Source organism: Chionomys nivalis, chromosome 4 (genome assembly GCF_950005125.1).
Source record: "Chionomys nivalis chromosome 4, mChiNiv1.1, whole genome shotgun sequence".
Taxonomy (NCBI): domain Eukaryota; kingdom Metazoa; phylum Chordata; class Mammalia; order Rodentia; family Cricetidae; genus Chionomys; species Chionomys nivalis.
The window spans coordinates 65,104,929-65,119,307 of NC_080089.1; the positions used below are offsets into that span (position 1 = coordinate 65,104,929).

General features: G+C 43.1%; 2 protein-coding genes across 7 annotated transcripts in view; both read right to left on the minus strand.

The window, feature by feature from the left end:
• Positions 1-2,200, minus strand: part of Znf609 (zinc finger protein 609) — a 147,452-nt gene extending 145,252 nt beyond the window's left edge. For 3 of the 4 annotated variants that reach the window (XM_057768590.1, XM_057768589.1, XM_057768588.1), the window contains exon 1: positions 2,104-2,200. The gene's annotated coding sequence lies outside the window, so the exon portion shown is untranslated. The remainder of the gene's footprint in view (positions 1-2,103) is intronic. The other variant, XM_057768591.1, reaches the window with a different exon arrangement.
• A 7,846-nt stretch (positions 2,201-10,046) lies between these two features.
• Trip4 (thyroid hormone receptor interactor 4) overlaps positions 10,047-14,379 on the minus strand; it is a 65,292-nt gene continuing 60,959 nt past the window's right edge. For all 3 annotated transcript variants that reach the window (XM_057767521.1, XM_057767520.1, XM_057767522.1), the window contains one exon: positions 10,047-10,343. In XM_057767521.1, the coding sequence (XP_057623504.1) occupies positions 10,299-10,343 (45 nt within the window). In that variant the 3' untranslated portion in view covers positions 10,047-10,298. The remainder of the gene's footprint in view (positions 10,344-14,379) is intronic.

Genomic DNA, 14,379 nt, shown 5'->3' on the forward strand with positions numbered 1-14,379 from the left:
AAACCCTGTCTCGAAAAACCAAAAAAAAAAAAAAAAAAAAAAAAAAAAAAGTTTTCTTTAAGGTCTTTCATGAAAACCTCTTTTATAGCCACAAATAATGATGTGTGTGTGTGTGTGTATACCTCCTCCAATTGTTACACACACACACACATTGTACCAGAATACTGCTTGGAGACTTTCGACACAATCAAAGATATGATTCTTCTGGAGAAGTTTCTTTCCACCCTTTTCTAATGCCCCTAGATCTAAATATTTTTAATTTACCTCTCTGTGGTAAATTTCTCTCCACAACACAATACCTGATTCATCTTTTTTCATTAAGAATTGAATTATAAAGGGAAAGTGTTGTTTTCAAAGTTTGACTTAGGCAAATTGGGTGGGTTTTTGCTATGTAATTATCGACCAGGAAGTCAGCATCTAAAAAGGTGTTTGGAAGCAGGGCATAGGTGCGTGACTGTAATAAGAAGGCTGAGGCAGAAGGATTTTGCGTTGGGGAGCACTTGGTCCTTGACTTCCAATCTTACTCCTATACTGATATTTAGTGGTTTTTCTAAGAGAACAAACAAAAGTCGCTGCATGAGTGTCCCATTTCCATACAGAAAAATTTAAATGCTGTTTTATGTAAGTATAGAACCTTCTCCTTGCAGTCGTTTTCCTTAAAGGTCTGCCACAAAGCAGGAGGGTGGCGTATCCCAGATGCTATTCCTCCACAACTTAGTTACAGGCTAACCAAAGAGGCAGGCACAACATGGCTGGCATCCTCTATTCTTTTGAAAAATGTGTGCCAGTGAGCTCTGTATTGTTCCTCACTCAAAAAGAAGAGCCTTTCTGTCTGGCCTCCTCCAATGGCAAGCCCCAGTCTGGAAAAGGAAGAAAATGGCACTGAGGAGCCTGGGAGATGGAGCATATCCAAAGCTCTCAGACGAGACTTGAACCTATGACCTTCACTGTGTACACAATAGGCGGGAGAGAGGGACCGGTTTATCTCTGCTGCAACAGTTCTCAGCCCTGGGGGAGCACTCCCGATAAAATGACACGACTATTGTGTGGCAGCGCAGTCATCGCCTCACAACAGCCTAAACCAGCACTCCCTCCCCCAAGACAAAGCAGCAGGGGTGAAATTAACTCAGGGCTGCAGAGCAAAGCCTAATACAGAAAAAAGAGGCCTGTGGGGGCTTAGGGACTCTCCTCAACCCCTGGGGCTCTGGACACATGGCTGGAAACAGGCTTTCCCCCCATCTTTCCCACTCTCATTTAGGTAGGAAGCGGTTTCTGAGAGAATTTAATCATCTGTGATTTGTTCAGAAATATTCCCCCTGAAGGGCTCTGCTCTCTCCACCCTGTGTGAGCCTAATTCCTAGAAGCTGAAATGACTGTTTGCCGCTGCCTGTTTCACAAACACACATTAATTGGTCAGATGTGTCTCCTCCTCCTCAACCCCAGAGGGAGGAAGGAGAATCTGAGCAAAGCACAGAGATGATCCAACCGTAATTACACATAAAGGGAAAGAGGGCAGCATGGGTTTTCCAAACAGGACAGGGTCTCAAACCCTCCGGGGGCACAGGGAGGGCAGTTTAAAGTCCAGGCCCAGAGATCCCACCATCTTGAAGCAAAGAACAGGAGTAAATGTGACCTAAGGCTGGGAAGGGACACACACCCACAACCTACTGACTGCACGCTCTCAGCCACCTTGCTCTCCTTCCCGGGCCGCGCACACGTCCTGCTTTCAACCCTCTGCACCCCACGCTCCACTGAGTCCCTGACGAGCACCAGTCGCCCCAGGCCCCCCTCAGCAGAGCCTCAGAAAACTCTGGCCTGCCCCGACCACCTGGCCAGACCAGAGGCTATGCCGGGCACCGTCACCCTCAGCCCGAACCGCCCCGGCCACGCTTTGAACTTCACCTCAGGCCCCCTCCCCCACCCACGCAACGACCCCGCTTCCCCCTGCACACACCTCCTCGCTCCGCCCCGACCCCCCCAACCCCCCACTTCCTCCGCTCGTCGCCGCTGCTCGGGCGCCCTCTGCGCCCCTCGGCGCCGGGCCTTCCTCAGCGTCGCCTCCCCCCCTCCCGGCCCCGGCTCCACACAAAGCTTAGCACTCACCGCGCGGCCGGTCCCGGGAGCCGCCACCTCCGCCCGCCCGGGGCCCCGGGCCGCAGAGCCGCCACTGCTACGCGTCCCGGGCCGCCATCCGGGCCGCGGCCCCTCCCCCTCCCCGCCCCGGCTCTCCGCCCCTCCCCGTGCCGCTCCGCCCCGCCTGGCCCGGGCCGCTGTGTCCGGGGCCGCGGGTCCCTCAGCCACCGCCGCCGCCACCGCCGCCGCCACCGCCGCCGCCGCGATCCGGGACAACCAGGGCATCCCGGAAGACCCGGACACTGGATTCTCGTGCTCTCGGATCCGGATTCCGTGCTCTGTGGAGTCTGGAGCTGGAGAGTACGCAAGGAAACACGGAACCTGGATGCAGGAGCCAAGTCCTGGGTCTCTAAATCCGCGGCTGCTGGGAGTCTTGAGGAGAGAATACTGGAAAACCCGGCGGGCGAGTTGGAACTAAAATAAGCTCAGAAGCCTAGGCTGGACAGGTTGAACCCAATGCGCCCTCCTCGTGCAAAGAACTCTCTCGCTGGATCAGGCTTCACACTGAGAAGTCTCTGAAGAAGCATTAGCACTTAGAAATAGATGTCCTTCAACCGTGGAAAAAGGAAAGACCACGGGCTCTGATCACGAATATCCATAAAAAATAGAAGACAAGTACACAGCTTTTGATGGTTTCATTCATTTTGCCGCTCACTTCGACAAACTAAAGAAAAATTTTATGGGGGGTGGAGGACGTGTCGTAGCGCACGTATGCAGGTCAGAGGACAATTTGCGGGAGTCGATTGTTTCCTTCCACCGATTGGTTTCGGGGATCAAACTTAGGTCACTAGACTTGGCAGCACGAACCTTTACCAACAGAGCCATCTCAATGGCCCAGAATTTTTTTTAGCCATTGTCAGGGTTGTTGGTTTTTTTTTCTCTTTTACTACTATTTGTTTTCCTCCACATAATACCCATTTTTAAATTCTCCTGTGTCCCTTTCCACCATCCAGTATCAGTAAATCTTACTGCTTTTTATCTTGAGTCCTTTCTGCCCTCCAGCCTACCTTTCTATCTCTGTTGTGACTTTATCTGTTACCCGTCTTAGATTGCCCAGTACACCACCTCCAAAACAGGAGATTGTCCCTGTGTAATTGAGCCCTCCCAGTAGAGATTTCCACAGCATACCATAGCAAGCCAGTTTATCTTAATTCTCAAGAACCCCCAACTTAGACGCCATCATGTGCTTGACTATTTTATTCAGCTGTGCAGTTACCTCTCCTTATTCTCTTATTCTAAGACACCCTTCAATTGTGCCATTCAAAATAGCATGTGACTTAGCGACCGAGTGGGTCATAGTCTCTTTACCCTCCATCTCTAGCATCACAAAAAGGAAAGGAGGTTGGGAGGGCTGACAGCTTATAGACAAACACTAACCTGTCTAGCCTAGGAAAAAATTAGTTCCTTGTTGGTCCATCAATATTTACATTGTTCTTGGACAGAACTGACTCAAAGTGACAGAAGAATTTCCAATCTATGATATTACAAATGAGGGCTTACTTAGCACAGAGAGAAAAAGAAGGGTTTGGTGTTTTATAGTATTAACTAGACTAAAACAGTTGGGGCAGGGGAACAGTTCTACTTAAGCTTTTAGTCAGAAGAAGCTCTCAAACCTGAAAGCTAATGAAAACAGAGGCTCTTAAGTTTTGACTTCTTATATCTGTAAAGCAAGTACTAGCAAATGATGTCTCACAGAACAAGTTAGATTCGCCATCACATTTTGATAAATCCTGTGAGCTAAAAATTAGTTTGTATATTTTTAAATGGTTAAGTAATAAACAAAAGATATTTTACAATGCAAAAATTGTATTTATCTGGGTGCGGTGATACAAACTTCAGCACTTGAGAGCTTGAGGCTGGAGATCTAAAATTCAAGACTAGCCTGGGCTTGAACTGGGCTACACAGAGAGACTGTCTTAAAAAAAAAAAGTGTCTCCAAAAAAATTATGAAACGAGTTTACTGGCTGCAGATAATCAAGCTTACTTAGTCACATTATCTACGGATGTATTTGCAGTACATCAACACAGCTGAATGGTTTATAAAAGCTAAGCCCTTTGCTATCTGACCCTAATTTACAGAATGACTTTGCTAACCCCTGCCCCCTGCTGTTCAGTTCAGAAGTCACTACCCACAGGTAGGCTACTTGGACACTAAAGGTACAGGGCTTGAAGAACTGAATCTTTACTTCAAATTTAATTCAAATTTAAACAGCCTGTGACCAGTGGCAACTGTATTAGACAGCACAACCCTAGAGACTCACGGGCTTCTGCTTCCCAGATGCTGGGATTAAAGGCATGCACCACCATGCCTGGCTATACTCTGAAGTCTTATACATTGACTGCTTTTCTCCTCATGATGTACCATTTTCTCCTGACACATCTCTCTATGGGCTTAGGTAACCCTTCTACACCCCCCCACACACACTTCAGTCTAGAACTTTTTTTACTGGGATTTCTTTCTAGGCTATCCAGTCTTCACAACTGAAATTCAACATCTGACCAGTTTACATCTCATCCCCTAAATGAAGGGCGCCACACTGTATTCACACAGGTAAATGGGCATTTATACAAGTTCTTTTGTGACAGAGGATGGCACTGTGACTATGTTCTTTCTTCTCTGCAGGAACAAAGTAGAAAAGCTCTAGGCAGGATGGATCCCTAGTTGCTGTTGGAGCCTGCAACTTGGATCACCTCCTCCCAACACATTCACAGAAGGCGAGAACAGCAGATGTGTGCTTGCTATTTCCTTGAATCTCAAGGAAAAAAAAATCCTTTATCACTGGACAGTGTTTCCTCTTCCAGGCCAGGAAACTTAAGGTAGCTGATTTCTCTAGTTTCATCGATGAGCTGGCCAATTGAACAGCCCCATGCCATCTAATCTTGGCTAGGCCCTCTAAAACATTAAACAAATATACTACATTAAATGACCACCAAAAGAATGGGCTATTCAGTAATTAAAATGGAAAGAGTATCATAACTCATAGATGCCCATAACTAAAAATATTTATATAAACAATCTTCAAAGTTTCTCACATTTTCAGCTATGGAAAAACATGAGTCTCCAATAAAATTCCAGTTTAAAAAGAAAAGTCGGGGGGCTGGAGAGATGGCTCAGTGGTTAAGAGCATTGCCTGCTCTTCCAAAGGTCCTGAGTTCAATTCCCAGCAACCACATGGTGGCTCACAACCATCTGTAAAGAGGTCTGGTGCCCTCTTCTGGCCTTCAGGCATGCACACAGAAGAATATTGTATACATAATAAATAAATAGGGCTGGAGAGATGGCTCAGTGGTTGGGAGCGTTGCCTGCTCTTCCAAAGGTCCTGAGTTCAATTCCCGGCAACCACATGGTGGCTCACAACCATCTGTAATGAGGTCGGGTGCCGCCTTCTGGCCTACAGACATACACACAGACAGAATATTGTATGCATAATGGATGAATATTTAAAAAAAATAAAAATAAAAATAAATATTTAAAAAAGAAAAGTCAGGACACTTTGTTCTTTATGTTAGCTAAATTAGAAGCAAAAGTAGCCAGGCAATGGTGGCGCATGCTTTTAATCCCAGCACTTGGATGGCAGAGGCAGACGTATCTCTGTGAGTTCGAGGCCAGCCTGGTCTACAGAGAGAGTTCCAGGACAGGCTCTAAAGCAACACAGAGAAACCGTGTCTTGAAAACAACAACTAGAGGCAAAAGTAAAAACCCAAATTCTTTTTCTTTTTTCCTGTGGGAAAGGGTCTTACTATGTAGCTCTGGCTGATCTGGAACTCACAGAGATCCACCTGCTTCAACCTCTGGAGTGCTGGGATTAAAGGTGCACACCACCACACCTGACCAGATTCTTAATCTATTCTATATAGATCCCTAACGATAAGGCCTTACCAAATCTGACAAAGTCCCCAATTTCAAACATACCCTACTCATATAAAGGAAGCTGAGTTCTGTCTGAAAAACAAAAAGAAAAACAAATTCCTTTACTATTCAAATTAATAGCAACTGAATTCATTCATTCAAAAAGGAGTACAGATAGAAGCTGTAACAGAAAAGCAATTCAGAAACTCAAAACTTCCTGAGGCCCAACTGCCCTACAGCTCCAGGGTCAGAGCTAAGTGTCATAAAGCACTAACAGGCTATTCTTGGACAAGTTCGCACTCAGGCTACTAAGAATTTCCATTAGACTTTAAATTACACTATTCATCAGTGAGCAACTGAGGGCCATCTACCCGCAAGCTTCTCCCACACTTCCTCCCTGGTGTCTCAGCAAATAGAAGAGAGACATTATAGCACCACTACCATGGGAACTAAAGACAGACTTTCCCAGCCTAACCATGAAAAGGAGAAGTTTCCAAGTAGCTCTGTCACTTATTCATGTGGTTCTGCCACATACTTTAGAAGCAGATGGGGTTCCTGTAAGCCTGCAAAGCACCATGATGGCCTGATCTACTGAAGCTCCTGATTTGTTTAAGGTGTGCACACAAAGTATCCATACAAAAGTCAATAAAGATTCTTCTGTGTGAAAGATGTCTTCAAATAAAGAAGCAGAGAAACTTTTCTCTCTTTCCGCCTGGCCTCCAACGTCGGGCTATTTTGCCCCCGAAACGGCACAGGGGGGGCGCAAGCTCCATCTTTCCCAGCCTTTGCGAGCAAGTTAGTTACCGGAGCTCAAGAAGTGCGATTGGGCGAGCATAGCCTGCTAGCTTTTACAGCGTGCTCCCTGCTCGCTTTCCCTTCCCCCACTCCAGGCCACGATACAGTCGCAGAGCAGCGACCCCCACGGAGCAGTTAATAGCTCCCCATGTTCCCAAATATGGTTTATAAATGTTCTTTTACATTTAAAGGGGGATATGAGCCGGGCGGTGGTGGCGCACGCCTCTAATCCCAGCACTCGGGAGGCAGAGGCAGGCGGATCTCTGTGAGTTCGAGGCCAGCCTGGTCTACAAGAGCTAGTTCCAGGACAGGAACCAAAAGCTACGGAGAAACCCTGTCTCGAAAAAAAAAAAAAGGCGAATAAAGGGGGATATGATATAGATATGAATAATTTGCATTGGTGTAGATTTGAAGGTCAATTTTGTTATATGTATTTCTGATCTTGATTAAGGTTTTGTGATTGTATAGTTCATTTAAAAGTGTAATGTATATAGGTTAATGGATAATCATCAATAATTGTCAAGCTTTTAGTCATGTTAGATTTTCTAGATGTACATATATATATTTCAGCTAGATAGGCATTCTTCATATCTTTCAAAGACTGCAAAATATGGCATTTAATGTTTTAATAACTTAGGGCTTTTCATGACAATGAGACACGTCTGCTCCTGGCAGCACCAATCTACTTCAAGAGGAAGATGGGAACCGAAGAGGCTCCTTAAGGAGTTTGATAGCCATTTGGGCAAGAAACTGCTCTTGCCTGGACTGTTGCATAAACTGGACACAGAGAACCCACAGAAAGAGGACTGCTGAACTTGCCTAAAGGTGAGATGGTTTTTCAGGGTTCCTGACTCATAAAAGAGTCTGCGAGACATTCTGCAGGACACAGCAAAAAGTGACTAAACTGTCTTTGGAATTTCCTGCTTGATGAAAATGTCTGCTGGATACTATGGGCCTAAAGGCTGAAGATGGATGCCCCAACGGTACAAAAGAACTTTGGGTGACTGTCCAGGCAGTGAGATGTCTCTGTCATTTCTAGAGTTTTGGATCTCTTGTTTGCTTAGGTAATATTATATCCTTCTGGAGTCTTTGATGGAGTTAAAAAATAAATAGATAGTTATAGTTTTCCTTAGTTATGATAAAAGATAAAATAGATATAAATATTGTAACTGTAATTCTTGCTTGATAACTGTTTTGCTATATGTAATCTTACTATGTTAAAGTGAAAGCCTTTCTTTTTTGTTTAAACAGAAAAAAGGGGAAGTGATGGAGGTGGGTCTTGTATTAATCTGTTGCTTTCATTGGTTAATTAATAAACAAACTGCCTAGGCCCATTTGATAGGCCAACCCTTAGGTAGGTGGAGTAAACAGAACAGGATGCTGGGAGAAAGAAGCCGAGTCAGGGAGTCGCCATGATTCTCCCACTCCAGACAGACGCAGGTTAAGATCTTTCCTGGTAAGCCAGCTCGTGGTACTACACAGAATATTAGAAACGGGTTAGATCAATATGTAAGAGCTAGCCAATAAGAGGCTGGAACGACTAGGCCAGGCAGTGTTTAAAAGAATACAGTTTCCGTGTAATTATTTCGGGGCATAAGTTAGCCATGTGGGCAGCCGGGTGCCGGGGACGCAGCCCCGCTGCTCATATTACAACATCTGCCTCCTATCTTTTAGCTTTATTTTGATGTTAAGATTGCCAGACAGGCAGCTGGAGAGACGGCTCAGAGGTAAAGAACATTGGCTACTCTTCCAGAGGTCCTGAGTTCAATTCCCAGCAACCACATGGTGGCTCACAACCATCTGTAATAAGATCTGGTGTCCTCTTCTGTACTGTAGGATACATGCAGGAAGAACTCTGTATACATAAAAATAAAAATCTTTAAAAAAAAAAAAAAAAAAAAAAGATAGCCAGACAACTTCAGCAAGAATTCAAGGTACCACTGCTTGGTAAACTATTAATTGCATAGTGAGCACAGTAATGCCTTCAATAATGGTAGGGTTTGCAAGAGACCAAAAAGACACCCCCACCTGAATAAATGCCATTCACTGTCCTCTTCCACTTTCTCCACAGAGGTCCAACAGAACAAGAGAGAAAACACTACATGTGTGCATCATTGGGACAAGAGTCTGTTCGGTTTTCCCTGGGAAGCCAGAGTGATCAGGCTCTGTAGAACCAATGCTGTGCAACAAGCAGAGTTCACAGTTGAGTGAACATCAATGTGTAATGAGTGGAGGCATTTCAATGCAAATAAATGCTGAATATGAAGGATTAAAGAAAGGCAAATTAATCTTTTTCATAACACAGGGTACTTTCCCCCTTCTCACTCACTCTTTCTTTTTTAAGTCAAGCACACAAACTGCTGGAGGGAGTCCAACATCCCCAGTATAGTATTGGTGTTTTACAAAAAGCAGAGCATACACATTTAAGATCATGAGTTTCCTAGGACCCAGCGACTGAGATTCCCATAGCACTTCAGAAGAGTCTCAACAGGAAGTGCTTCCTGAGAAGGGCTAAAGGGACCAGTGAAAAATCTCACTTGAAACCAACTCTTATTTTTCCAGTCATAGCTTTTTAGGATATTGATAGTATAAAAAGGCTTGCTTTCAACACTAGAGGGTCTTAGTTGTTTTTACTGAGAGGATTGTATTTTCCAATTTTCCTCTAATTGTCCCATCTACATGATGCTTTTGCAACACCAGCAAAATAAACAAAGCAGCTTCAGGCTGCCTTAGTAGGTGGCTTGTTGATTCCCGCTTCCTAATCTAATCTTCTTGTCCTGACCTCTCAAACTAAAGAACAAAAAGAAGTGTGTCTTCATGCTATCTTTTCCAAAAAATAGAATCTGCTAATAATGGTAATTCTAGCTTTTCACTCCGAGTGATGTTGGATTAGAAGCTGGGCACGGTGGCTTTGGTCTGTAAACATGGCACTTAAGGGACTTAGGCAGGATGATTGCTATGAGTTCCAAGCAAGCCTGGGTCACAGTGAGACCCAGTCTCAACATGTCAACAGCAGAACATTTAGTAAGAATATTTTACATCACCATGGGCTTATATTAGACAGAAATTCCTCAGACATCCTAGTATTCTCTATTCTATTATTTTGAGAAAAAATTTTAAATTCAAAGAGTCTCTTGTAAAATTGTTAAGCTAGATTAAGATTTCCCTAACCACAAATACAAATTTCACAAAAGAAAACAATTTCCAATTTGTTCCTTTCTCTTTTAAATTTAGTTTCAAGAAAAATATCAAAGACCTAGAATTTTTAAAATGAGATTTTATAAATAATGTATTCAAAGATTTTGACCCACTACATAAAGAATCCCACCTCCTTGTAAGAAAATATACACAGATTTGTAAGAGTTTAAATTCTCAGAGATTGAAGCCTGGTGTCATGTCAAGCCTTTAGCTTTGTACTGCTTCAATCCCAAAGGACCAGCGGATAGCAATTTAGTATACAAGACTTCACTATGCTGTATAGTTCCTTTTTTCCTGGGTCAGACAGCTTTATTCTGCTTCATTAACCCCTTCTTTGCTCCTTGATGGATCTTGGAATCCAGTTTCCCTGTAAGAAAAAAAAGAAGTCTCACTCATTATTTATTTTTATAATTTGCATTGCAAATCTTTCCTGGCCTCCTAGGTCTTCCAGTTACTGTGTTCCTGTCACATTCAATTATCTTGCTTCAGGATGCTGAACACTTCTAACTTTAGAGTTTTATTTTCTAAGAAAAAAGCGGTGGGAATGCTGTACACACACACACACACACACACACACAGAGGAATATTTATCTAAAGAATATTTCTAATTTTGTACTTTAGAATGTCTGATACTAAGAAAGACAATTCTTTTTAAAAGAATACAGACATGTAGATAAACAGAGATGAAAACAAGAGAAGAAAGAATGGGGGCATGCCACAAAGAAATGCACTTCACACAGTGGGAACCCATTCCACTGACCTGTTAACTAGCTGAGTACAAAGAATGACCCTCCCTCACAGTGGGAAAAGCAGTTCAACTCACCCTTTTGCTGCCTCAGTCTTAACAGGGGGAGTGACCTGAGACAGTGGAGTAGAATCACATAAATGCTTCCCTGACAAAGGGTCCCTATCACCAGCTCAGGGGATAAAGATCATAGATTATATGGCTCTTCTGAGTGTTAAACTTAGAAAACAAGGAAAACCAGCCTGGTGTCATGGTTTATGCTATAATCTGTACTCTGGAGACAGAGGCAGGAGAATCCTGTATATTCTATACCAAATTGGTCTATATAGCAAGTTCTTGGCTGGTCAGAGAGAGCTACATAGAATGCCTCTGCTTCAAAAATAAACAAGCCCTCTCATGTCTCAAGTGATCCAAATGAGAATGCCTCGAATGATGTGATCTTTGAATTGACTCCTCGATCTCCCAGAGTACAGCTAGTTCAGTGCTAGCAGCCTTTGAAAGCATCTATTTCATGACAAAAAAAAATTGTTTGTCTGATCCATGAAAAAAGCTTGCAAATTTCTTTTCTCCCACAAAAGCCTCATTGAAGTCAATGATGATGATGATGCTAAGAATAGAAAATACTTCATTTCAGTTTTAGCACTAAAAATATAAAACAAAGAGTCCTGGATACTGTAGGCACGCACCCAGAACACCACTGCCACTCAGATGTAGTTCTTTTCACTTGTTGAGCAATCCGATGTGAAAGAACTCTCACTCACTAGAAGCTAGTTAATAACCTGTATGAACTCGACAAGTCATTCAGCCTCTCTGGACTTCAATGGCCTCATTTGTCCATTTAAGATAAGGATACAAGTTCTGACCACCGCACAAGGATACTGGGAGAAAACAGCCTCAGTCCGACATGTTTTCTTTAGGCCTCTTGCCCTAGTGTTTCAGGGCTGCATCCGCTTCTAGAATAGCAGTACACTTTTTTTCTGTGCTATCCAAATGCTGCCCATAATAATCCCAACACTGCTGATTTTAAGTTGGGTTTTAGAATATGGGCATTCCCAGTGAGTTTGGAGTTCTTTCATCTTATAGGCTGCCTAGCTGGGAATGTGAACGTGACAGCAAGCTGGCAAAGAGCCCTATTTCAAGACAAATTTTCTTTTGTCTCCCTCATAGTACTTAAGTGACTGTCAATTGGTAGGTGGTCAATAAATACTTTAATCAAATAAATTAAACAGGAGGTGGAAACAGACAAACAGTTCAAGGTCAGAATTTTTTTTTTTTTTTTTTTTTTTTTTTTTTTGGTTTTTCGAGACAGGGTTTCTCTGTGGTTTTTTTGGAGCCTGTCTTGGAACTACCTCTTGTAGACCAAGCTGGTCTCGAACTCACAGAGATCCGCCTGCCTCTGCCTCCCAAGTGCTGGGATTAAAGGCGTGCGCCACCAACGCCCGGCTCAAGGTCAGAATTAAAAAACGAACCTGGATCATGTGACACTTTGTCTCAAAAACAAAACAAGCCAAAAAAAAAAAAAGAGGACAAAAAAACAAAGACAAATAATACAAATTTCAAATCCTCAGTATAATAGATTAACTAAGTAATCCAAACCAGCAGATAAAAAGGGTTAGGGCTGAGGTACGAGTAAGTCTTAAGTCTTCTTCAGGCTTTTAGGACAAGCTATGTGAGAATTTAGAATCTATTGAAGACTTTGATATCCAGTTCTTGGTATTGCCATAGGTTTGAAGACTCGTTGGTTGGTTAGGCTTGTTTCTCAGATTTCCTCCTCTAGTTGTGTAATGATGAGGACGTTACCTCATCATTTCTATCTTCAATTTTTATTCAACTAAAAGAAGTACTACCCACTATAAAGTTCCTTTCCAGGCCGGGCGGTGGTGGCGCACGCCTTTAATCCCAGCACTTGGGAGGCAGAGACAGGCGGATCTCTGTGAGTTCGAGACCAGCCTGGTCTACAAGAGCTAGTTCCAGGACAGGCTCCAAAACCACAGAGAAACCCTGTCTCGAAAAACCAAAAAAAAAAAAAAAATAAAGTTCCTTTCCAGTGCCATGATATTGTGTCCTGAAAATGAACTATAAATTGGAAATCTGTTCCTGAGACAATCCGATAAAGTTTAAGGCACAGAAGAACAATCAAAAAGACAAATAAAATACAATCTGTGAGTTGGGTATGCTGTCTCACACCTACAATCCTCTCAGGAAGAGTGAGGCAAGGCAGCCTTGAGTTCAAGGTCAGTCTAGGTTACACAATGCACCTGAGGTCACCCCAGGCTACACAGTAAGACCCAGAGACCCTATCTCAAAAAATCTAAACCCTTTTATGGCCCATACCACCCCGAACATGCCCAACCTTGTCTGATCTTGGAAGTTAAGCAGGGTCAGACCTGGTTATTACTTGGGTGGGAGACCACCTGGGAATACCTAGTGCTGTAGGCTTAAAATAAACAAACAAACAAAAAACAATCCAAACCCTCACAACTTCCCTAAACCTGCTTACTTATCTGTAAAATCAAAAGCAGATGGAAAAAACCTACTATCTGACAGGGTTGTTAAGATTACTGCTAGGGAGAGATGGAGAGATGGCTCAGTGGTTAAGAGCACTGGCTCTTTATCCAGAGGACTAGAGTTCAATTCCCAGTGCTCACATGGCAGTTCACAATTGTCTGTAACTTCAGTTCCAGGGGACCTGACACCCTCATATAGACATACATGTGATAAAACACCAATGTCCATAAAATAAAAATAAGTAATTAAAAAAAGAATATAGCTAATATGTGCTTTCTGTATACTAGGCACCATGCTAAGAATTTTACATATACTGACTCATTTAATCAACTAATTTAATTTGTCTCTGTATTTGTGGGGTTTTGGCTTTAGGATACTCACAAACATCAAACTCCAAAGATGTTATGTGAATCCCTTATATATAAAGTGTCATACTTAATACAATGTAAATGCTTTATGAATAATTTTGTTTTGTTTTGGGGAATAGCTTTCAAGACAGGGTTTCTCTGTATAGTCCTGGCTATCCTGGAACTTGCTGTAAACCAGGCTGTTCTTGAACTCACAGAGATTCAACTGCCTCTGCTGGGATTAAAAGTGTGCACCACCACCACCACCTAGCACTTCCAGTGCTCTTAGCCACTGATTTCTCTTTCCACCTCCTTTCAGTTTAATTTTTTTTCTTCTGGGTTTTTTTCAAGAGAGGGTTTCTATATGTAAAGCCCTGGCTGTCCTGAACTAGCTTTGTAGACCAGACTGGCCTCCGCCTCTGCCTTCCGAGTGTTGGGATTACAGGCGTGTTCCACCATGCCCAGGAATAAATAGTTAATGTAATGGAGTCCTAAATGAAAAGTTTAGAATGGCTCGCTATCATGCCGATAACTGTCCACTCTGGAAAAGCTAACTATAATAAATATGACTTCAATGTTATTGATAAACATAATCATCTTCCAATGCTAAGGATGGCACTGAACACAGAATAGCATGTTGGGATATTTCTTTACACCATGTGAAGATATTTCACTCTGAGCTGAATGGCCAATAGCTAGACACAAAGAGGTTAGATGGAACTTCCGGGGACAAAGAAGACTAGCGGAAGAAAGGTAGAGTTGCCAGCCAGACTCAGAGGAAGCAGATGGGCAGTATGCAGAAG